Here is a 25,907-nt window from a genome sequence, read left to right as displayed (position 1 = left end):
GTATGACACGTGTCAGTGATAAGCTGCCATGACAGACACTATTTGCTGCCAAGTCCTCCAGCCCTGTCCTCTCGTTGCTTTCTCTTCCGGGACAGCAACCTCCCCCAACCCCTCGTCACACACACCCTCCGTGTCCCCACCCACCTACCCCACCTCCTGCAAGCTGTGTGACGGACTGGCGCATGCGCGGACGTAGGCAAGGATACCAGGGCACAGGATAACTATCAGGGGAGACCACTGGCGTCCCACGCCGGGGCCAAACAAGCGGCTTGAGCCCACAGGGAGGCCACTCACTTCGCTTCAAAGGAGAGAAAATCAATTTCCTTCTTCATTTGCTTTGGAAGAGAGCGACATCCTGTAGCGTCACTTCCGCCTTCATCAGAGAGCCACTAAAGGGAGATCATCCGCCATCACCACTTCAAGAGGGGCGTGGGTCAGCCTCAGCCACTGATATCATGCTATGTACACGTGTGGTGACACAACTGACATCATGCTATGTACACGTGTGGTGACACAACTGACATCATGCTATGTACACGTGTGGTGACACAACTGACATCATGCTATGTACACGTGTGGTGACACAACTGACATCATGCTATGTACACGTGTCATGAAACACAACTGACATCATGCTACGTACACGTGTCGTGACACACAACTGACATCATGCTATGTACACGTGTCATGAAACACAACTGACATCATGCTACGTACACGTGTCATGAAACACAACTGACATCATGCTATGTACACGTGTCATGACACACAACTGACATCATGCTACGTACACGTGTCATGACACACAACTGACATCATGCTACGTACACGTGTCATGACACACAACTGACATCATGCTACGTACACGTGTCATGACACACAACTGACATCATGCTACGTACACGTGTCATGACACACAACTGACATCATGCTACGTACACGTGTCATGACACACAACTGACATCATGCTACGTACACGTGTCGTGACACACAACTGACATCATGCTATGTACACGTGTCGTGACACACAACTGACATCATGCTACGTACACGTGTCGTGACACACAACTGACATCATGCTACGTACACGTGTCGTGACACACAACTGACATCATGCTACGTACACGTGTCGTGACACACAACTGACATCATGCTACGTACACGTGTCATGACACACAACTGACATCATGCTACGTACACGTGTCATGACACACAACTGACATCATGCTACGTACACGTGTCATGGCACACAACTGACATCATTCTACGTACACGTGTCATGACACACAACTGACATCATGCTACGTACACGTGTCATGACACAACTGACATCATGCTACGTACACGTGTCGTGACACACAACTTACATCATGCTACGTACACGTGTCGTGACACACAACTTACATCATGCTACGTACACGTGTCGTGACACACAACTGACATCATGCTACGTACACGTGTCGTGACACAACTGACATCATGCTGCCAGCATCACGTGTCATGACACACAACTGTAACATGTTTATAATACATGTACAGACACAACGTCAATAACGTTCCTGCTACGTGGCCACCACAACGTATACCAAGAGTCGGGTCGTCAGAAGACTTGCCTGTGGACTGTAGCGCACCTTGTCCGCCATGTCCCTGGCAGTTACTGACTGACGTTAATGCCAGCGTTACCGGATGACGTTACTGGATGACGTTACTGGCAGCGTTACCGCATGACGTTACTGGCAGCGTTACTGACTGATGTTAATGCAGCATTACTGGACGGAGTTACTGGCAGCGTTACTGTGCGGGGGATATGATGAGTAGTCTGAATGTTCAGGCTGAACAGTTCACGAGTTGCTGACTAGTGAACACTGAGGCAACAGTGAACACACTGTGACAATGAACAAAGGCGAGCAGTGAACAGGGAGGAGACGGCCAGCAGACAGTTGATCATTCAGTGAACAGCGCACAGCGCCGCCAGACTCCAGGAAAAGCTCGGCTCTTCCAATTAAATTACTCTCCCCCTCCGCACGCCCAGTGCGGCTAAAATCGATCGTCTGCTTCCACTGGCTCACAGGCTCAGAGACAAGCGTCCTCCCCTTCCCCTCCCTTCCCTTCCCTCCGTCCCGTCGCACGCACACGGCTCCCTGATTTAAACAGCGCCACCTGAACTCTCTTCATCAGTGTGATCGCCCCTACAATGACCTCAGCTAGGTCATCTGCATCTTGACTCAGAGCACTGATTGCTGATCACTCCTTACTACTGATTACTCTAATTACTGATTACTGCTAACTAACTGCTGATTACTCTAATTACTGATTACTGCTAACTAACTGCTGATTACTCTAATTACTGGTTATTCCTAACTGCTGATTACTCTAATTACTGATTACTGCTAACTAACTGCTGATTACTCTAATTACTGATTATTCCTAACTGCTGATTACTCTAATTACTGATTACTGCTAACTAACTGCTGATTACTCTAATTACTGGTTATTCCTTACTAATTACCGATTACTCCTCACTCACTACTGATTACTCCTTACTAACTGCTGACTAATGAGGGTTTTCCGTTCAAACCTCATGTGATGGCGGTCACTGCTCATCAGTAAGCGCCGCCTGGTGGATCCCCGTGGCAAATCTGTTACACAGGTCTCACCCACCCACCTACCCGTATGTGTTGCCATGACAGTGCGCACCTGCCAAGGTAGAGCAATGCAGACGGGAGGACATCTTGCCCATTCAAGAGAAATGTTTCCTCAGCGTTTGAAGAGAGGAGCGGGCAAACAGATCTCCTTGGCAACTAATCAGGGTTGGCGATGAAGGCCGTGAAGTCGGGTGGGGAGAAGTGGCGGCGGGTGGGGTGAGGACTACATGTTGTCGGGACAGGCTCTCCTGAGACCGTGTGCAGCAAGTCGACCCTGGGTACCGTGTGAGGTGTGGTCCAGCTGTTGAAGACTTCCTGTATCCTCACGACCATGATGTACACTCAAATATCAGACGTGTGGAGGAGGAACCATTACACACTGCCCACAACCATCCCATCAATGGCCTCCCTGTTACCGGCCACAGTCTTCATCCTCCATCTTGGTTGCCCATTGTTACAGCCGCAGTCTCAACCCTCCCCATCAATGGCCTCCTGGTTACCGGCCGTCGTCCCTACCCTCCCTCTGCTGCAGGATTCGGCTTTGAAGACAGCGCCGTGCCGTGGCAGCACGTGTTAATCATGTTAAGTGCAGGGTAGGGGGCGCTCGTGTGCTGGTCTCTGCGCCACTCTCGCTGATTGCGAGACTGCGGACCGGACGCACGTCCGCCCAGCCACACACTCAGCCACACAGACCTCAGTGTGAGCGACACGGCCTGGCTACGGTCTCTGAACACTGCACCTGCAGTCACCCCACCTCCCACATCCCCCCTAAGTGTCGACGTCAGCACACAACACCAACACCAACACCTACACCTACACCTTGTAATGGGTAACACAGACATGACATTGTCTACGGTAATGCACGGTGTAATGAGTAACAAACATGGCCTCTGCTGCGTCACAAAGTCACAGACCTCTGATTGCGAGAGGAGCGCGGCCCACACTGCGCTTAGCACCCAAACAACGATTGGACTTGCACGGTGCAGGAAGAGGGCCGCACACACCCGGCGTACACACACACAAGGGTGCACACACACACACACAGACCGACTACACAAGCCTAATGAGTGAGTCGTGCTCAATCTTCCAGCAACACTCACGACCAGCGCCAGACGTCACCACCAATGACCAGCTGCAGATGAACGCGAGCTGTGGGCCAGCGAGCACACGGACAGCGAGTCTGTCCAACAACATTGCAGCCACCCGGGGTACGAATGTCTTTGGTTTCGCTCCAGTCCCTGTACAGCACCTCTCTGACTCTACGGTACACTGTGTCCATAACTCTACGTCACACTGTGTCGATCATAACTCTACGTCACACTCTAGCGATCATAACACTACGTCACACTCTAGCCTCTAGCGATCATAATACTACGTCACACTCTAGCGATCACAACTCTACGTCACACTGTGTCGATCATAATACTACGTCACACTCTAGCGATCATAACTCTACCATACAGTCTGCGGATCGTGCGAAAGTACGTTTGGGAAGGTAGATGCACTAGTAGACATAGTCGGGTTGGACTAGTCAGACTAAGCAGCACTAGTAGACTCTAGTTTATCTGACTAACTAGACATAGCCGGGTTGGACTAGTCAGACTAAGCAGCACTAGTAGAGTCTAGTTTATCTGACTAACTAGACATAGTCGGGTTGGACTAGTCAGACAAAGCAGCACTAGTAGAGTCTAGTTTATCTAACTAGACAGCCGGGTTGGACTAGTCAGACTAAGCAGCACTAGTAGAGTCTAGTTTATCTGACATAGTCGGGTTGGACTAGTCAGACTAAGCAGCACTAGTAGAGTCTAGTTTATCTAACTAGACAGCCGGGTTGGACTAGTCAGACTAAGCAGCACTAGTAGACTCTAGTTTATCTGACTAACTAGACATAGTCGGGTTGGACTAGTCAGACTCAGCAGCACTAACAGACTCATTGGCTACAGCTAGCAGGCTCTAGTTTAGCTGTCCAGTGTAATTCTTCCTGTCGTCATCCCGGTCCTGTGGATGCTCGACACTTCCGGCTGCTGCACAATGGCGGGTGGCAAGCACGGGGTCACGGCCATTAGCTGAATAGACCAGCAGGAGGCGTGGTCACGTGGTCTGGGCTGTCTCCTACACCTACAGCAAAGGTTAGTGTGCAGCTGCAAGACGACTGCCTGTCGATGTGAGTGTAAGTGTGTAAACATGTAAACATGTAAGTGTGTAAACATATAAACATGTAAGTGTGTAAACATGTAAACATGTAAACATCTAACACGAGCTTGCCCAGTGACACAAAAGTTCTCGCACTGACGAGTGTGACTGTCACAGCCTGCAGGTGACACTCCGGCCTGTACCTTGACGACAACATGGTGATGGATGGTATGTCCTCCCGTCCTAACAGCACTCAGCGCCACCTACTGAGCAGCTTATACAAAGTCTGTGTGTGCCGAGTGCATCATGCATCATGTCATCTCGTCGTCGGCTCTCCACGAGATATGGCGATGTCAACTCACAGACAAGCCACATCACCAGCGCCTTGCATAACCTATGACCCCGCGGTAGCCTGCTTCACACTCGCCGTCTCCTCACTCACTCTACTCATCAGCAGTCGTCAGTTTTAGGATCCACCTCCTTTGTGAGCTGCAGGCGTGTTCTTTAGGTAATATGTGTGGTTGTGTTTATTAATATTTAACTCTTGTTTGACCTCTGGCCTTAGCCGGGGCTCCCCTCGCTGACAGCTACATTAGGTTGCATCTCGCTTATCCACTCTCCGAGTTCAGTGATTTGTGCATCGTGAGTACTATTTAGCAAAGCATGATTCGATTCCAGCATTCGAGCTCGTAGACGGAAAGCCCGGCACTCGCTAGTAAACGAAAAACTCCATTAAACATCGACTTTATCTTGTAGACAAAGACAAGCTGTACACAATGGCAGCTGTAGACAGCTGTAGACAGCTCCTCGCGCTTTACTCACATTCAGTGTAGGAGACGTGGGGGTGAACTGGTGTCTGGTGTGGGTGGGAAAGGACTAGAGAAGCCTCGCCCGAGGGACTACGGCACGTGACGGCACGTGACGACACGTGATGCCAAATTCCAGCATCGAGGAGGGTGTCGCCCCAATCACCAACGCGCTGTATTAGAGGTCAAGAAGCTCAGTTCCACGTGATGGCCACGTGAGAGATGACGTCACCCCACAGTAGGTCACACGTCAAGGTGCGTCCTCTCACCTGCGCTGCTCAACATCTCATGAGTGGGACCCTCAACGAACATCACACTTCCGTTTCCATGGGTGGAAGGCTGATTTGCAGCCTGCGCTTTGCCCACGACATCGCTGTGATAGGAACTAACAAAGAACCCAAGGATCTTACCAACAGACAGACAGACAGACAGACAGACAGACAGACAGATGGGAGACGAGCTTTGATGAGCGAAGTTTTGATCATTTGCAGCAGCAAAGCAGAGAGCTCTATGAGCCGGGAACATCTCCGAGAGGAAGCAGCTTCAAGTACTGGGAGGCAGGTCCAAAGAATGCAGGTCCGAGCCAGATATCCACATGAGGATCTCAAGCAGGCCTTCTTTGGTCACGTGACCCGGCACGACACCCTACCGACGAACTGGCTGACGGACGTCAAAGGCTGGACTGGTGGCCATGTACAGGACCTGCTCATGTTGCCTGAAACAGACAAGAGCGGCTGCATCTACCCATGTGCCACCACCCCACCAGCGATGGGTACCAGTCACGTGGCGAACTACTGACTGTGAACATGGCTACTGTGAAAAGATGCAAAGCTGAAGTGGCACCTATGTTCGGGTCCTGTTCATGGACTTTTCCAGCTCCTTCAACACGGTCCAGCCACACCTTCTTGTACAGCGCCTACTAGACCTGGATGTCAACACTGGCCTAGTTCTATGGATCAGATCATTCCTGAAGGACCGACCACAGAGGGTGGGTTTCAGAGTTCCACCGACAGGTACTATAGGGTCCAACAGCTCGTCTGACGGAGTTTATTTGTCAGTGGATGGAATGATTCTGTCAGATGAGCAGATCCTCAACACGGGTACCCCTCAGGGATGTGTGCTTTCCCCATCCTGTTCTCTGTATATACAAATGGGATTAGTATTAACAGTGCTATTCTCAAACTTGTTAAATATGCAGATGACATGGCCCTTGTGGGCTGCCTGAAAGACGAGCAGTCCCTGTCACAGTACCTGGCCTGTGTGGGGGAGCTGGAGGAGTGGTTTGACCGCAGCTTTCTGGATCTGAACGTTGACAAAACGGAGGAGATGGCCTTTGGAAGAGCCTACGAAGGAAGAGATGGCACAACCCCTCTCTCCCCACACTCCAAATCAAGGGACAGCAGGTGCAGAGGGCTGCTGTGTTTAGGTACCTTGGTACAGTGATCGACGGAAAGCTCTCATTTAGTGATCACGTGAACCAAGTGTACAAAAAGGCCAGCAACGGCTGTACCTTCTGAGGAGACTTCGCAGCTTCGACGTCAGCTCTGGGGTGCTGGAGACTGTGTACAGGTCTCTTGTTGAGAGCATCCTCTCATTCAACATCGCTGCCTGGTATGGTCATCTACTAGTCAAAGACAAGGCAAGGCTGGCCAGAATCATCCACCAGGCAAATAAAATTATTGGTCAAGCACAGCTGCCACTTTCTGACTTGTACCTTCATGCAGTCAGAAGGATGGCACATAACATCATTTCGGACCTGAAACACCCTCTCCACACCAGCTTCCAGCTGTTGCCCTCAGGCAGGCGCTATAAGGTACCACGCATAAGGAAAGCTGCCTACCAGAGGTCCTTCGTGCCAGCAGCCATCACCATCCTAAATAAAGGCACAAGGACTCAGGAGGAATCAAACAGAGACTGAAGAGGAGAGAGTGCTGACATCTGTTGTCAGCCATCACCTCGTGTGTCATTCTTGTCAATGACATTTTCTGGACGCAGCCGCGGTAAAGTTGAAGAAAAATGAACAATTAGCAAAATAAACAACTGATCAATGCGTACGTGTCATCTACGGTGTCACCGATCACCGCAACTAAAAAATATATCCATGGTATTCATATTGCCATGGCATAGCGTCGCACGAACTGTTTCATCCTACACTTTGTGCGAGTTTGTTGCCTGTCTCGCGGTAAGTCGCTGCGATCTGCGCGGTTCGGACACGATAGGGACTGTCATTTCTGGTAATGTCATCTGACACCACAGACACTGTTACTTCTGGCACCACAGGCATTGTCACAAGAGTTCTGTGGTGATGGTTTGGAAGAGTAGCATACCACCCTGGCGTTTCCTCTTCACTGTCGTCATCCTGAAGGTATGGCGCCTCCCGCAGTTGAATGTCCTTTATCTTGGAGTATACCAAATGATCGTCTAAGTACACAAGAAGGACTGAAATTAAACAGTTCGGCATGGTGGTCTGCATTAACCTCTGGAAAGTGGCTGGTGTGGACGTCAGACCCATTGGCATCCTGGAACGGGCGTGTTGCCAGCGGCCCTAGCCAGTCCTTTTGTTGACAATGTCTTCTCAAGATGAGCTTCATGCACGGCTGCCTGTACTGCCTGCGCCACATCTGCGGTAGAGTCCATTATCCGATCAAGGACGTTCTTCCCTAGTAGAAGCGACACGCGCCTCCTGCGCTCACTTGTGACCACATCGACCAGGTCCTTGACCACCAGGATAGGAACGTCCTCAGACGCTGGCCGTAAACATGTCCACCACCGCCACTCCTGAGTTTGTTTTAGCTGTAAGTCCTGTATGTGCCCTCGTGCCACTCGTCAGTGACCGTCGTTACCTCACTGCCGGTGTCGAGCAACGCCATCACTCAACTGCCATAAATGACAACCTCCGCCGTCGGACACTTTCCAGTCAGGCCAGCTACACTTTATTTCCCTGTCATCCTGTTACGGACGACGGGGCAGTCACTTTCCCTGACCGGTCGGGCTGCAGTCCTCCGAGATGGTGTCAATCGCCGCCACTTCGACGCTCTGCGCGCCTTCTACCTCGCCTGCTTAAATTCTGGAGCTTCGCGGCGTATTCGTCGACCACCTCATCACGTTGCTGTGGCACTGATGTCGACATCTTTCCGTTCGCCGTACGCCTCCACTAGGACACCCAAGATCTTTCTCGGCGTATCTCTTGCGTCATGCGGAAGCATCAACACTCGACGTCTGGCAGGTCCCTCCAGCGAGCTCAAGATGTAACCACGAGCCGCATTCTGACACATCGGGTTTATGGCGAGAGCTAACTCGACCTCTGTTTCAATCTCGTCGACACTCGTTGGTCCACCGGCAAACTACTGAAAGCGGACTAACTAGTATGCTCGTAGAGCCTCTGCCCACCCAACGGATAGCATCATGGTCCTCTCTATGTACTAATCTTCTGTCGTGGGCTTCTGCCCGTGATGAACAAATGTTTCTTTTTGTTCAGCAGTGCTTTTAGGCCCTTGGTCACCCAAGGTTTGTTGTTAGATAAACATACACTGCCTTGATGGACTGGTGCAATCAACACTATTTTACTCCTCACTTTTACTCCTAACTGTGTGTTAAATGTCTGTATGGGTATGTGAGCAAAGACAAATTTCTGTCCTCCTGGGCAGACAATAAAGTCTGTTTTGATTTTGATTTTGATTTGATTTTGAATGGATGTCAAGAACATCAGAGAGATCCTGCAGGTACCATGAGCATGAGGCAGGATGAGACAATGAGCCAGACATCACACAAGAGCAGACTGGCTTGTTATTCTTGATGAGGCCACAGATGTGAAGGCGAAGGCTGGCGATGATATCGTCCCATGTGTCTGGTCCATTCAGGACCAAGGGAATGCTACGGATGTGAACCTGAAATCTGGTCACATGATCAGGAACAAAAGTCTGCAAGTACCCATGACACCTCCTTTGTGTAGAAGAGCGCCATCACAGGAACCGCCAGGTGTGCGTCAAAGGAAGAAGCACATTGGAGAAAGATGGAAGCGAACTGCAGGACGGACAGAACCCTGGACACACTGCGCATGCGTGTAGGTAGCTGTCAGGTAGCGGGTGGTAGTCACTGGTGTCACGTGGTGCACGTGGTTTGCCAAAGATTGCCACTGGTGTCACGTGGTGCACGTGGTTTGCCAAGGATTGCCACTGCTGTGGCTACGTGGACACCAAGCACGGCGCCGCGCTTGTAGAGGGCGCCATTGATTGACGCCATCGCCACTTGCTTGGTCAGGCGCGATAGGCGGAGACAACTCTGGCCTCAAGTCTGTGAGCTTGACTCTCTCCCTTGGCCCCAGCTCTTGCTAAGGACTGGCACACGAAGGGAATAAAGTATTTATTGCGGTGTGAGCGGAAGAGCTTTGTGTTGAGACCTGGCTTGTGATCGATAGTGGCGCCACCAAGCGGCAGACACAATCGTTAGTTTGCATCACTCGTGTGTTGAGCCCTTGTGGCCGCTCGTGTGCGGCTCTGGAACTTGCAGGCAAGTCGGTCCACAGACAGCGGAGTGGTGGAGAGAGTCGAGGCTCATTCCAGGAACATCAGGCAGCCAGCAATAAGTAGAGAGACCGCCATCTTGTGTGTCGTGGTCACGTGACACTAAGCGACACACAAGCTAAACCCGAGGCTTTCTGACAACGACAACAACCAAACATCGCCATGTGTGCTGCCCATGGTGAGATCTTTGTGGAGGAAAGGTTTTTATTAGAAGAACATGAAACACACCTTGTAATGCTGTCAACGTCACAGCGCGTGCAAAGCTCACCTGAAACATGGCAGACACCAAACGCACCGTGTGACAGCTGCAGGTGGAAGGACGCACGCAGTTCAGAGGTGGGGGGGGGGGGAGACACACATGACCAAGCAGACTGACAAAAATAAATTTTCTTTTCAGAAGAAAATTGTTGTTAATATGTAATCTGACGCAGAGGTCAAGGCTGGGAATAATCAACCCCTGCATCTACATTCAAATGTTGATTCTACTGACAGCAAGACACGGCAAACATGGACACGCGGTCTAACTTCCGGTTCAGAATTTCATTCTACTGACAATAAGACAGTGGCACTAGGACTCGGGCTCCCACTTCCCCCTTCTTACCCTGAGCTGCCCTCAAGGTCTGTGGCTTCATATACCTCAACGCCCGAGGGGTACGTGGCATCTCGTCACCTCACTCCTGTTCGGGTACTCAATGTTTTGTACTGAATCTTGTTGAACTCTCGGTGTTTCTAACCAGACACCGACCGCAGGCTGGTGGCTTTGCACTTCTGTCGTCTCGTTAGTTGAGTGTCAGACTCGTGTTTCTACTCCCGCTGTCCAAGCCTCGCCTTTTGCACTTGGTAGTTGGTGGAGCGATTGGTCGGGTTAGTTACAGTGAACGAGACTCTACCCGCTAAACCGTTCGCCCTCACTGTGGTCTTAGAGGAACAAGTGGCGGTTAGTGCGAGGGTGGGTCCAGACACCTGATCGCAATGGACCAACGCAGTAGACCCTTTGGCCTCGATGAGACCAATGACAGAGGTCTGCGGCTTCTTGAGTTCGCTCAAAGCCACCGGCTGACCCCGGCCAATACTCTGCATCCTCAAAAGAAAAGGTCGAGGCTGGTAGCAGAACTCTCCAGATAACTCGATCCATAACCAGATCGACTTTATCTTCCTGCCGAGACGTTTGCAATCGAGCATCAACACGGAAAGAGGGCATGGCGGGGCGATGGTACTGATAGTGTCCACACCCTCGTCTCGGCAGGTACAGCGTCTCACACACAATCCTGACATTGCCTTTGACCTCCATAAGCAGCGACACCCACAAGTTGCCGAGCTCTTTCGGGGGCAAGATGGAGGCCGATTTCTCGCCCTGAATTTGACTGGCTGTGACGTGGATACCCTGTCTCCGGCCAAGCAGCTGTTGTGGCTTCTTGCTGCTCCAGACCCTGACAAACGAGAGTCAGCAGCAAAACTCGTGTCATGTCTTCTTTACAGAAGAGGCTGTACGAGACCTGTGGACAGACAACTGCTCTGACCTATACAACATCCAGCTGGTGGCAGATCCGCACACCCTTATAAACGATCTGACTGTGGAAACGAAACTGTAGATGTGTATGTCTTACTGTTTAGCTGGCCATCACCTGTGAGAAGGTGGGAGTCCCAGCAGAGTTGCTCAAATGTAAAGAGGAAGACACACTGACGGTAGTCACTAACCTGTATCACAAAGTTGGGAGGAGATCGAACATAATGGACGCAATCACTGGCAATACCCGTGTCGAAAAAGTGGAATCAAAGGTGGAATCACAAGTGCCATACGATCAGCCTGATGGCCTCCAGAAAAACGTTCTGCTGAAGTCGGACACGGATGGTGGAAGAAGCGCTGTTAACCGAATCTTAACAGCCGCAATTGGATCAAAATACTTCAACGTGGCAAAGATCAGTATTATAAATTTATTGTCATCAACAAAGCCTTTCACACAGTCTTGCACCGGGGAGTCTGTCACGTGATGCGGACATTCAACGTTGACGAGGGCACAGTGCCAATCGTCCAGCCGCTGTACGCCACCCTCCTCTTCCGCTCGACGGGTAAGTGGGAGAGCGACTTCTTCCGACAGCGGTTGACACCGTGGGATGAGTAAAAGCAGAGATATGCTGGAATGATGGGCAGCTCTAGGAGGCACAGAGTTCAAAGCCATCGACTGTTACAATTACTATTTACTGTTACTTCAGGTGCATGAAGCAGCTGGTACAGACATACAAGCGCGTCGCCCGCACTGACTGATGACACACATCCTACATTCTTCATGACAGAGAAAGGCAGAGCTCAAGATTATTGTTAATAAAATTCTCCATGAGAGAGAAGCAGCTGAGGATCGCTGTTGAGAAAGTCTCCAGGATAATATTACACTTCACTCCATTGCTCTCCCCTCTCCGTTCCCTCTCCAAGTCCATGGCAGTTGCAGAGTCTGTCCTTTGACCCTTCGGAACAACGTCCACGTGAGGGACAATCACAGTAAATACTCTCGCGGGCTGCTACAGCGCCACTCTCTCAAAAACTGGCAAGGCCGACAACTCGGGCTAATGTGCAGCGGTGTGACGCTCATCAGGTCATCAAGGGGGCGCACTCAGGCGTGTAATCTGCATACAGCCAGTCACGTGACCAGCTCACCGCCCTGCCACACATTAGGGAAAAGGGAATTGCCATGGAGATGTTATCAACACACACGCCGCCAGCGCTCTAGCAACAACTCCAACTTGTTTGTTTCTAGGACGGTAACTGTGGCAGTGACCCCTTGTTTGTTTGTTTGTTTGTTTGTTTCTAGGGGGTAACTGTGGCAGTCACTCCTTGTTTGTTTGTTTGTTTCTAGGTGGCAACTGTGGCAGTCACTCCTTGTTTGTTTGTTTGCTTCTAGGGGTAAGTGACAGTGACTCCTTGTTTGTTTGTTTGTTTCGAGGGGCACCTGTGGCAGTGACTCCTTGTTTGTTTGTTTGGTTGTTTGTAGGGGCACCTGTGACAGTGACTCCTTGTTTGTTTGTAGGGGTAACTCTTGCGACGACTCCTTGTTTGTTTGTTTGATTCTAAGGTAACCGTGGAATAATAAATAAATGTGAAACTAATAATCTACGCACGTACACACGTACATGGCTTTATGGTGTGGTGTCTGTAGTCGTGACGATGTCACGTGACCGCAGGCTGTCACAATGTGCGCTGTACAGGACAAGACTTCCCCCCACAGGTAAGATTTAATGGCGCGATGATGATAATGCTGTCGTTCATCTAATGGTCCTAGATGTCGACGACATGTTTCTGTCTATCAGTTACCTGTGCTGACAGCGATGACGAGGGCGATCAAGGTGTTGTGACAGTTTTGTTATTTGTAGGAGGTGTGGCCTCACTTCTGTTGTGCTGACCCAGTTCATTGACTGTAGCACTCCTCCTACCCCCCTACCTCTCCTCACCGCTGATTGATAAGCTCCGATACGTCACGTGAGGCTTTTATGCTTTTCCTTTTGAAGATCGATACCAGCTGGTGACGCACACACCGGGGTGGTGGTGACGATCAGCGGCTCAGATTTTGTGACACTCACAACTCGCGGTTTCTGCTTTCAACACCAAACCGTTAGCAACTGTAGCAGAATGCTAACGGCTTCCTTACCCAGGGTCAATAGGTCACATCCTGTAACACAGGGGACGCTGCGAGCTTCCGTGTCTCACCGGCAGTAGGCCTCAGGGCCGCTAGGTGGCGCACAATGACGGCTCAATATTTGTTGTCAGCCAATAGCGTGTTAGAGCCTGCTGCACATCCGATGCCATCTCCCCGGGGTGGAGGTGCGGGAGGGGCGAAGCTACCCAGCTTCCTGCTTCTGTGAAGTGAAGTGTCGCACTGAGACCACCTCACCTAATGGCTGGTCACTCTACAGGCTCACAGCCCACGTGATGGTCACTCTACAGGCTCACAGCCCACGTAATGGTCACTCTACAGGCTCACAGCCCACGTGAATGGTCACTCTACAGGCTCACAGCCCACGTAATGGTCACTCTACACAGTCTACAGGCTCGCAGCCCACGTGATGGTCACTCTACAGGCTCACAGCCCACGTGATGGTCACTCTACAGGCTCACAGCCCACGTAATGGTCACTACAGGCTCACTACTGTTTGACAGGTTCATCAGCCTACATGACGGCTGCCCTGCTGTAGTAGAAGCGAGGTGTTTTACTACCCACGATACAGAAGCCATCGGAGTCTGTGGAGGCCATTGTCAAGAATACATAATTAAGCTTGTAGAGACTGTCGTCAAGAATACATAATTAAACTTGTAGAGACTGTCGTCAAGAATACATAATTAAGCTTGTAGAGACTGTCGTCAAGAATACTTAATTAAGCTTGTAGAGACTGTCGTCAAGAATACTTAATTAAGATTGTAGAAACTGTCGTCAAGAATACATAATTAAGCTTGTAGAGGCCATCGTGACGAAAACGCTTCATCTTGTCTAGTAATGAAACCAAAGAAATAGTTGAGGTTGTGGTGCTTATCGCCGACATGATGAAGGAGGCTGTCGAGTGGTTCATCAGAAGATGTCCTGAAGCCTTTACTGTCCAGCCTCAGGGAGACACTGGCACTGGCCAGCTGACATGTGACAGACACATTCCAGCTCACGGTGGGGGCGATGAACAGACTGGAGGCTGTTTGCTGTGTCGTCAAGGAGACACGTGTTAGGTTCATCAAAAGAGAAAAAGGTTTGAGCCATCGTCAAAAGGACCCGCTGCACGCAGTGTGGCTCACCGTCAACAAGACAGTTGGAGAAAGTCTGGTCAGCATGTTGGTGTCAGCTGTCAACAGTCCACTCAGTCCATCGGCTGTTGCTCTTTGTGCAGATGACGGATGACGAATGTCATGGTCACAAAAATGTCCTCCATGGCCTGGGGGCCGCTGCCAAAGTAGTGGGTGGGGAGGATGGAGCTGCAAACTTTGGGGGACAAAGGGAGGTAATTTAGTCGGCATTCAAGATAATCAGGCTGCAGCATCAGGCACGGCGGTCGAGTGTGTGTCGGCCGGCTTTGTATCTGGCCGGCTCTTTGTCGGGTGTGCAAGTACTCAGGCCAGAAAGTTGCTGCTCGTAACCAGGCTCTTGGGTAATGGAAGCGTGGTGTGTACTGGGAGTCTGTTGACCGGGTGGGGAGACAACTGCAGGCCACCCTGTGCACTAAGACTGGGCAAAATAGTCCAGGCCATCATCCGGGTGTCTGGCTAACATTATGTATTCTAGTCACACCTCTAAGAGTGAGAGGCGGAGGTATACATTATAGGAGGAACAAATGCAAGAACAGTAAGAGTACACCATCAGACGCTCTTTTCTCCTTCACTCGCTCTACCGCCACAGACGAGACTGTGAGGCGAGGTCGCTGGTCTCCTGTGTTGACAAGGCGACTAACTGCTCCTGATCTTATTTTCTCCAGAGTATATTTGATCACGTGTAGTGTTCCTGTCATGTTGATAGTCACATGACCGTGTTAAAGGGCTGCATCCCTCCAGACAGTTCACATCTACTATGATGTCACTGTTCACACATTTTTCGATGACTGTCAGTAGAACATGATGGGTGTCACCTGTGTCACAGTCCATGTCACGATAGCTTACAGGTGAGTGTGAGTGACAGACTGGATGTAGTGTCTAGTGTAGAAGATTGCAGGTTCAAGAATGCAGCAGGAAGTGTGAGCACTGTTCACCCTCGAGACCGGATGAGGTGTCTGCTAACTGATCATTCCAGCCTCCGACTGTTGGGAGAGAAGGCAGTGGCCGCAGCGGGCTACGAATGAAGAAGACTGTTGTTGTTATTGTTTACAATATTGTGGAGCCAGACTTATGTAAAACATTTGTTGCAAGAATTAAGTAAATTGCTTGATTTGCACTGAAAAAGCCACAGAGGAAAATAAAATTATAACAAAATAATCATGGGTAAAAGGTAAAAGGTCATCCTTTAACCTTTTCAGGCCGTTGGGGCAGCGGCGGCGTTTGGGGTGGCAAATGGGGCGGCCGCCCCAGGCCCCGCTCTCGAAGGGGCCCCGCGCTTCAGCCCCGAGGTCATCTTTATGACTTATGCCAGCTGTGGTAAACAAGTTGTGACCAAAAAATTGACGTTCAGTAAACACTTCTAAGTTCTAATTAAGCAAATTATTGAATCCATGTCTTAACTTTAAACCCAGCAATAATAACAAGCAGTTTATTAAATCAAATCAAATTAAATCAGACTTTATTGTCTGTCGAGACCCCAAGACAGAAATTTTTCTTTTGCTCACACGGGCAGGCATACATACTCATACAGACATTTAACGCACACATAATCACTACTATCTTTTCATCACCTGCAGGCAAACAACATTACAAATTGTCATCTATGTCATCTATTGGCCTGTGACAGAAATCCCTGCATTTCATTAATTATTTAGATTGAGAGCTCGTCTTGTTTGTGCGAAAGAGAGGGCACATTCAACAAGGTGATGGCTGATAATGGATGTCAGCACCCTCTTCTCTTCAGACTGTTTTTGATTCCTCCTAAATTCTTGTGTCTTTATTTAGGATGATGATGGCTGCTGGCACGAAGGACTTCTGGTAGGCAGCTTTCCGTACACGTGGCACTTTATAGCGCCTGCCTGAGGACAACAGCTGGAAGTTGGGATGGAGAGTGTGTTAGGTCAGAAATGATGTTATGTGCCATCCTTCTGACTGCATGAAGGTACAAGTCAGAAAGTGGCAGCTGTGATTTACCAATAATTTTATTTGCCTGGTGGATGACTCTGGCCAGCCTTGCCTTGTCGTTGACGAGGAGGTGACCATACCAGGCAGCGATGTTAAATGAGAGGATGCTCTCAACAAGAGACCTGTACACAGTCTCCAGCACCCCAGAGCTGATGTTGAAGCTGCAGAGTCTCCTCAGAAGGTACAGCCGTTGCTGGGCCTTTTTGTACACTTGGTTCACGTGATCACTAAAAGAGAGCCTCCCGTCGATCCCTGTACCAAGGTACCTGAACACAACAGCCCTCTGCACCTTAAGTTACCGTCATCATATTATTTCGCTTTAAGAAAAAACCTCTACTGTCACAAACGGTGGGAATGGTTACGAACAATGAAAACGCTAAATTCGTGAAATTGATCCAGCCTATCTAACTGTCTATAAATCAGTGTTTCCGGCATCATATCAATATGGATGTTGATACACGTACTCCATTACCCCGGCCCCGCGCGAATGGTCGGCCCCAGGCCCCGCGTGTTCCTACGCCGCCTCTGCGTTGGGGAATGAGGTGTTAGAGATCACACTGTTCTTGCAGCCAGTCTTTTTGCGAGGGTAGTGCTTATCTCCTCTCACCCGCTGCCTTACCCTCCCCAACCCTCAGTGGAGTCAGGTACCCATTGGGTAGACTGGGGAAAGTTTTCTGTGCTAATCAGGAATCGAACCAGCGCGCTCTCAGTTGGGACGCCAGCGATCTAAGCACAGCTGTGAGCACTGACAAGCGGAGCACAGCTCCACACCTGCTCACCAGCTGCAAAACACTGGAATAGCCTTATCACCGGCTTCACTAACGACAGCTCATTAAGGGGACAAGCTCCACCATGGACATAGGGTACTAAGCCTTACTCCATGACAAAGGTTTGAATCGCTATGTAACAAAGATGGACGACTGTGCAACACACACACACACACAGATGTGTTTACTGTAACACCAGACAGGTTTACTCTGTGGAGCTCGTGTAAGAGTCAGCAAGTAGTCGATTCGTGTCTCCTTCTTTTATCTTTGCTACCCCGGTGGCTGTGACCAGTCGTCTGGCTCTGACCTCATCGCAGTTTACGGTTCCATTGAGGTTTACGGTTGGAGTTTACGGCTGGAGTTTATGGTTAGAGTTTACGGTTCCATTGAGGTTTACGGTTGGAGTTTACGGCTGGAGTTTATGGTTAGAGTTTACGGTTCCATTGAGGTTTACGGTTGGAGTTTACGGCTGGAGTTTATGGTTAGAGTTTACGGTTGGAGTTTACGGCTGGAGTTTATGGTTAGAGTTTACGGTTAGAGTTTATGGTTAGAGTTTACGGTTGGAGTTTACGGTTGGAGTTTACGGTTAGAGTTTACGGTTGGAGTTTACGGTTGAAGTTTACGGTTGAAGTTTACGGCTGGAGTTTATGGTTGGGGTTACGGTTGGAGTTTACGGTTGAAGTCAAGCATTGCCTGGCCGTAGGCAGCATGTGTTTATACCTAGTGGGGTTTGTTTCCTGTCTTGTGAAAGCATTTGACCCCGGCACAGGGATACACAGGACCTGGGGAGCCTAAGGCAATCGTCTTGTTGTTTACTTGTTGTTTGTTGACCTCGCCTGGCTGTGGGCATGTCGTCTGGTGTCAACCATGGCTGTACTCCAGCCAGATGAGTGTCGGCAATAATCTCCTTGTGTTAGTTGTCTTGTGACAACAGCAAACTATTGTCGGTGTCGTCGGTTTCGAACGAAAAGTAGGAAAAGCCATAGTATGTCTGAGAAAAGACAAACGGGCTACAAAAAACAAACCAACCAAAAACAAACAACAACAGCAACAACAAAACCAAAAAAAAAAAAAATTAAGTGGGCCGAGGAAATATTAGAGCAAGGTGAGGATGACAAGAGGCGACGTGTTTATTAGAGCAATCATACAAAGATGCCGGACATCTACGACATCTACAAGAAGCTTGTGCTCATAAGAGGAGTTGTAGGCACAGTGAGCCACTTCACCGAGTAGTCTCCCTGTGGTGATACACTCAACCTGGGCCACCACCGCTGTAGTGGAGGAATGAGAATATTTATGTTTATGTAGCAAATGCTGGCATTTACACAGCTGGGTGCCACTCGTGGTGCGGGTGTCAACAGACCATCGGCATCCAACACCAATCAATACACACCATTAGGATGAGGCTGTCCTCACTCACTGCCTCGTCATCTGTCCTCATCTCTCATCTCATGCAAGGCAGCGCGTGTGTGGGAGGGTTGTACACTTACGTCATGTACTTCCCCTGAGGACAGTTTGAGAGACCTGCCACCGGGGTACTCAGCTGCCACTCAGGTACTCATTTCTAATGGCGTACTCACATCACTCAACTCTCACCCACACCAGCCACTGGCCACGACAACCATCATTGCACTGTTAGAAGTGAGTGGTTCAACGCGTCTACATGAAGGCAGACAACAATTTTGTGTAAACTGTAACGGTACTGAGCGCCCTGTGGTTGCCATGGCGACACTGGGAGTGGTGCAGTGGTGTAAGGGACACATCTGTCTGAGTGAAATCGTTGTTTACTTGTTGTTTACTTTCCTCAGAATCCATTTTGTCCTAGAAAACGTTACACACACATACCTGACTGGAATATAAACAAATCTTTGCCACTGAGGTGATAAACAATAATACAGGGTTTATGCTGCATGTGTTTACCTCTAAACTGACAGTGAATGCTCTTTACTACAGCAGCCCAGGTTCTCCTTCTACGTCACACACATACGCACACACGCACACACACACGTCACACGTATGCACACTTCGTTGTCTTGATTGCCACAGGAGAGAGAGAGAGGTGTAGTAGTAGATTAGCGACAGGTTATTGGTATCCTCTACACCCTCTACACCCTGAACACACACACACACCCTCTACACCCTATGTCTACACCCTGTGTACACACTTGTACATCTACTACAAGTGTATATACACATGGATGTGCACCTACCTGCACACGTAAAGTAATGAACTTTCTAGAAAGACGAGACCATGTCATATCGGTGTAGATAGAAAGCTGTAGATAGACAGGCAGAAACTGAGGTACGTGACATGCAACAAGAGGTATGTGACGAACAGCAGGTTAACAAGGCGCGCAATAAGTAATAAGTTACGTCACAAGAAAACAAAGCTAAGTGACGAGTGACCATAGCTACGTCCTAACAAGACACGTGACAAACAACAAGGTAACAAGTCATTGGACGATGCACGTGACAAGTGACGAGGTGCGTGACAAGTAGTGAAACAGTGGAGAGAAAGCGGAAGTGACGTACTTGTGCGCCAGGCACCCGGCGGAGATGGAGCCCACCAGGGTCATGATGAGCTGCACGAAGAAGACCCAGTTCATCTCGCGCTGGTCGGCGTACGTCTGGCAGCCCAGGTCGAAGACGGTTGGCCCCAGGAAGCCCACGCACACCCCGAAACTGCCGAACGTGAAGCAGTACGTCAGCACGTACACGTAGTTGTCCACAAACAGCTTCCAGAACGACACCCGCTCCTCCACCTCCTTGGGGTGGATGGTGGTGTGCTCTATCCACCCCGCTATCGCGTGCTCTCCGTTCTCCTTCTTGTCTCCCTCCGAGGCTGGCACCGGTGTGACGTCACTTCTGGTGGCGTCCATGTTGTGCAGGATATGTTTCACTTGTGATCGCAAAGCCAGGAGGTGAAAGTGATGAAAATAGCATTCACAGCAGAGCGGCCCACCTTCATCCAAACTACAGCTTCACGCGTTAGTTGCTGCTTTTGCTGCTGTTGCTATCGTTGTGGCCTTCGTCGTCGTCCCCCTTGAACTGTCATCGACGACAAGCTGTTGGCGGCAGTTTGTAGCAAACAGTTTCGCTCGCACGCGGGTCTGTGTAAGCTCTCGTCCTCGGGCTGCCGGCTAAAAACGCGCAGTCGGCAGCGAGGCCAGGACCACTCCCTCCCAGCTGGGGAGGAAAAACGAGGCTGGGGTGCAAGGGATGAGCGAAGAGTTAGGTGCCCGCTACCCGGTACCCGGTACACACAGTCACAGATCGATTGAAGACTCAAATGTTTTCTCTGTCGCTCCTCACTCTTGATATCACCGACCACACCAGGCGGCGTTGACACTGTCTCACTCGCTACCTGGTCCTGGCTGTGACGTGTCGCGCACACATGACACAGTCTCTCTCTCTGACGAATCACAGCCTAGTGACACTGTGATTCTCTCTGCGTATTGCGAGCGCGTGAAACTCTGCCTGACACTATCCCATCACACCCGTCCTCCTGCAAGTCACTTTCCCCCACAAGTAGGACCAGTCACGTGACGATCCTCCGTAAGTTCAAAGGTCAGCCTCCCTCACCCGAGTCCACTTCTCCTAAAGCAGGACGAGACAGTCACACTACAGGCAGCGGTAGGATGTCCGGTCGTGCGTCACGCATCTATACCTGTGTGTGTGTGTTTGTGTGTGAGGACTCAAGCGTGATGGGCGACCTCGCGAAGCTAGAAAAGTGAGGAGACCAACCTGGCAACAAGCGCAAGCTGACCCCTCCCCTCCCCCCGAGCTTGCCAGAAACTGCGGTTAAGAGGACGTGGGCCTGAGGCTGACAGTGTCTGGTGGTGCCACCAGTGTGTCGCTGTCATGCAGGCACTAGACTGGCCGCCACATCAGCGCCAGCCCCACACGGCTGCTGTAGGTGGGCGAGGTGTGGGATGCTGGCCTCACATCAGCTGCTACAAGCCGCCCGTCTGTGGCCCTCGCCGCTCCTGTCGCATCACCAGACTGAAGCACCCGGCAGCACAGCTCACCGTGGTGCATGCTGGGAGTCTGCGAGTGGCTGGCGACAAGATGGCACAGGCTGGCTGCTCCCTCTCTCTGTGTTACATGCGCGCGCCGCTACAGTAGCAGCAACTTCCTCCGCCCCTCCCTCGCCTTCCACCTCACCCCTCTGCTCTCACCCCCATCCTGAGCCTGTGCAGTGGCTCTACCCTCATCAACCACTCCTCCCTCACGTGGCAGCTAACCACCCCCACGAGGCGCGCTGGCTGGCGGCGCGATGTCGCCGGTCGAAGTCAGGAGGAAACTCAACCAACGCTCCACTCACTTTCCTCCGTCCGCCTACAGTGAGTGAGCGTGTCTCCTTCCGCCCTCGACACGTAGAGTGAGCTTGTCCCTCCCTCTCTACACAAATAGAGCTTGTCCCTCCCTCTCTACACACGTCACACTGAGCTTGTCCCCTGTAGGGACAAACTCTACTTGTGTAGAGAGGGAAGGGACAAACTCAGTGTGACGTCTGTAGAGAGGGGGAGGGACAAGTTCTACTTGTGTAGAGGGGAGGGACAAGCTCAGTCTACGTGTGTAGAGGGCCCCCCCTCTCTCTACAGACGTCACACTGAGTTTGTCCCTTCCCTCTCTACAGACGTAGACTAAGCTTGTCCCCTTCCGCCCTACACAAGTAGAGCCTGTTCCTCCCTCTCTACACACGTCACACTGAGCCTGTTCCTCCCCTCTCTACGCACGTCACAAAACAGTAAGCAGCAGCAGAGAGAGAGGAGGCAGTTGTACCCCGGAGGTACATTTCCGTGGTACTGTGGTATATCGTCCACAGGTGGCTCTGCACACGTGTTGCCGGACTGGCTGCGCCACGTGTATTACAGTAACGACACCCTGACACGCACAGCTGCACCCAGGGAATAATCAAGGTGAAGAGCTCGGCAAAGAACAGAACATTAAGTTGGTGGCACGTGACCAGTCAGGCACGACTCAACACTTGCTTGTGGATCTCGGGGTCTTCAACATCCGGGTAGCTTGACTTGGGAGTCCGCACATGGCCACTTCACTAAAGTCCATCCTGGCTGTTGACTTGGAGGGCGTCTTGTTGACAAACAGCTTGTCGCTCATGCTTAGCTTGTCAATCTTGCTTGATTAATTAAACTAACCTTGCTACAAGCCAAGCTGTCTTAGCCAATGTTGTGACCATGTTAGCTGTTTAGCTATAACTAAGTGTCGAGGTGAGCGACCAGACTACAGCCTGGCTGTGCGTCTAGTGACGTCACACTTGTACATCTTGTCCCGGAGGCATAACTTGTGTCTTGCTGCTTAGTTCCCACAGTTATGCCGAGAAATAATATGGCAAGTCGAGTTTCAGTCTCATTGTGATAAATACATTTTATTGGGGGACCACATCGCCGGCTTCTACATGCGCAGGTGACTGTCTTCCGATTTCTCCAAGGAAAACATGTGACAAGGATTTTGTATCGAGGGCCATTGACTGTACAGGCGCAGGAAGCAACAATAATGCAATGCAATATTCATATGATACACAAGTTTGAATACAATGACTGTCCTCAATACAACTAATTAAACACAAGGATTGATTTTCCACCGTAGACTGTCATCCTCGGTGAGTGTAGGCAGCAGCTCATGCGCAGTCCATCTGATAAACATCAGTTAGATACACCTACTCTCAATGTGGCTAAAACTGTCAAGAATAATAATAAACATGACCTGAGATACCGTATGTAGAGTTAAAGCAAAAGCTCTCTATCTACTGTTTCTTTGATCTTCCTGTTCCTGCCATCTACACAAAGTTGTCGTTGTCGTAGCGTCCCCTAGCTACAAGCACTGGGCACGCCCTCAGTCACCACACCAAGCCAAACCCAAAAGCAAATAACTTGATTCTAGCATTCAGTACACAGGCTGGATCCCCCCTTTACACCGACATCAACAAGCACTTTGTAAACATTATGAAGCAAGTGTCATCAGCTGTTTAAATTAGGCTTCAACCAGCGAGAAACACATGTGATCACTGTTTGTTAGTGTCTGTCATTTGTTATTATTGAGTGTCTGTAATGTATTGTCATTGAGAGTAATTTGTTGTCACTGAGTACAATTTGTTGTTATTGTGTGTAATTTGTTGTCACTGAGTACATTGTGTAATTTGTTGTCACTGAGTACAATTTGTTGTTATTGTGTGTAATTTGTTGTCACTGAGTACAATTTGTTGTTATTGTGTGTAATTTATTGTCACTGAGTACAATTTGTTGTTATTGTGTGTCTGTAATTTATTGTCATTGCGTGTCTGTGTATTCATCCGAAAACAAGAGGACTTGTGTTATAATAAGATATCAGCGTTTTCAATATTAAAAATAAACAGGATTTTCATGTTTTAGTCCAGTCCTGACATGCAGCTGTAATGTTAACTTTATAATATTTATAAATACTAACAACAAGCATCGTAGCTCTCAGGTAGGGCCGGCATTCTCTTGTCCCCAACACCCCACCATCACAAAAACTAGAATATTACTGTGTGTCATTTCGCTTTTACAGTCCGAGGCTGATTTTGCAAAACCCGTAACTGATTCAGATATCAAAACGACACCATCTTCCATAAATAAAGTAAAATGAACAGTTCTACGTAGTCTACAGGTAAGGAGGCACCATGTTGCCCATTCTAAATTATCTCAACAGCCAATTCCTTGATGAAAAGGGAAAATAATACAGGACGACACATATCTCTTGGCTTTACTGCTCGCTACCGTTAATCAGTCAGCTGTGCTGTGCACCTGGCTCTTGCAGAGAAAAGTAGAGAAGCAGCCGCCTACTGATCCTCCCAAGTGAGAGAAGTAGAGAAGCAGCCGCCTACTATCCTCCCAAGTGAGAGAAGTAGAGAAGCAGCCGCCTTCTGATCCTCCCAAGCAAAACGATTCTGGGATAGTTCAGTCGCTTCTAGACCTCGCATAGGAGCAGAGAATCTCCCAGAAGAACGTGCGAGGAGGCAGGAGCAGCATTGAACTGATGATCCTCCACTCTAGCTTGTGGACACACCAGGGTATCCCTGTCACACCCTGGGTGGTCCTGTGGCGCAACGTAAGCGCCTGTCGCCAGTCTACCGAGTGTTGACTGTCCTGGGTTCAAATCTCGTCTCGGACACCCTGTTCTTTCTGCGCATGTAACATCTGTTGACAAGGCTGACTGCCTTGTCGTGATATAGTGTCAGCTGCTGTGAAGAGCTTCAAGTCCCTGGAGGCCATGTTGTTGAAAGATTGCAGGTGCTCGCAGGAATCCACATCAGGGCTGCAGCAGCGGCAGCAGCAAGGGCAAGGTCGACAGGACGCATGACGTCAGCTTGTTGATACAACAACGTGTGCATCAGACCAACGACCATGTGTACATGCCAAACATGGGGGGGGGGGACACCAAGCTGGTCTGCTCTGGTCATGTGACCTGGCAAAGACGGCCAGTGTTCACATGGTCGACACCAGAGAAAGCAGGCCAACAAGGGGATGACACAGCTGTGACACAGAGTGAGGTCACGCTGGAGAACCTCACAGCTCCTGCCTCCATCAACTACGGTCGAGATGACCCTAACCCCACCCTTGACCCCACACCAGCACTGGAGGGGGAGGCGTGGCTGTGGAGGAGCCACCATGTAGGATGAAGACCTTCTGTGCCGCCAGCGACTTGACTGGTTTCCAGTGAATATATCCTCCGTGTTCAATGCCGCCTGCACGGAGCTTTACAATTCAGTCAAGTGTAAACAGCGCTGTGACGACCGTGACATGTTGATTGTGTCAGTGCTGGCGGTGCAGCCCTCGTCATGACGACGTGCATGTGTGACACTCCCTGCAGCAGACAGAAGGAATAAAGGTTTTTGCTGAAGGCAAAGCAGTGATGGCCGTCAGTTGGATGATTATCAGTCACGTGGACGAGGGTAGAGAAGATGAAAGCTTTGATGATCTGAGAGAAATGTGATAAGATCTCGACACGTGCGGCGCAGTGGACTGGTGTGAGTGGAGAATAGTTTAGGTGGCGAGGGGCCAGCTGCAGCTTGACACCTACGGCGTCCACGTGCGATGACCTACGTGTCTTAACAATGCTTAGGCACAAACTTGTAAATAATAATAATAATAGTAATAATAATGATGATGATGATGTACATTGTGCTTTTCTAATGAATTGCACAGAGCGCTTTACAGAAATGAAGTAAAAACTATGGCGGACCACCAAGGCCTGATGTCACTCTGTACATTAATTTCAAATTTAAATTTCCGCATTTGATTCCTTAC

The 25,907-nt window shown here is 50.0% G+C and overlaps 1 protein-coding gene across 1 annotated transcript in view; it reads right to left on the bottom strand.

Annotated features, from left to right (window-relative positions):
- LOC112572083 (major facilitator superfamily domain-containing protein 4A-like) overlaps positions 1-21,820 on the bottom strand; it is a 39,244-nt gene extending 17,424 nt beyond the window's left edge. The window contains exon 1 of the mRNA XM_025251610.1: positions 20,152-21,820. Within this exon, the coding sequence (XP_025107395.1) occupies positions 20,152-20,498 (347 nt within the window). The 5' untranslated portion in view covers positions 20,499-21,820. The remainder of the gene's footprint in view (positions 1-20,151) is intronic.
- Positions 21,821-25,907: the final 4,087 nt, after the last annotated feature.

This window comes from Pomacea canaliculata, linkage group LG9 (genome assembly GCF_003073045.1).
Source record: "Pomacea canaliculata isolate SZHN2017 linkage group LG9, ASM307304v1, whole genome shotgun sequence".
Taxonomy (NCBI): domain Eukaryota; kingdom Metazoa; phylum Mollusca; class Gastropoda; order Architaenioglossa; family Ampullariidae; genus Pomacea; species Pomacea canaliculata.
The sequence above is the reverse complement of the archived record's forward strand: the minus strand, read 5'-3'. Positions and strand labels throughout refer to the sequence as shown.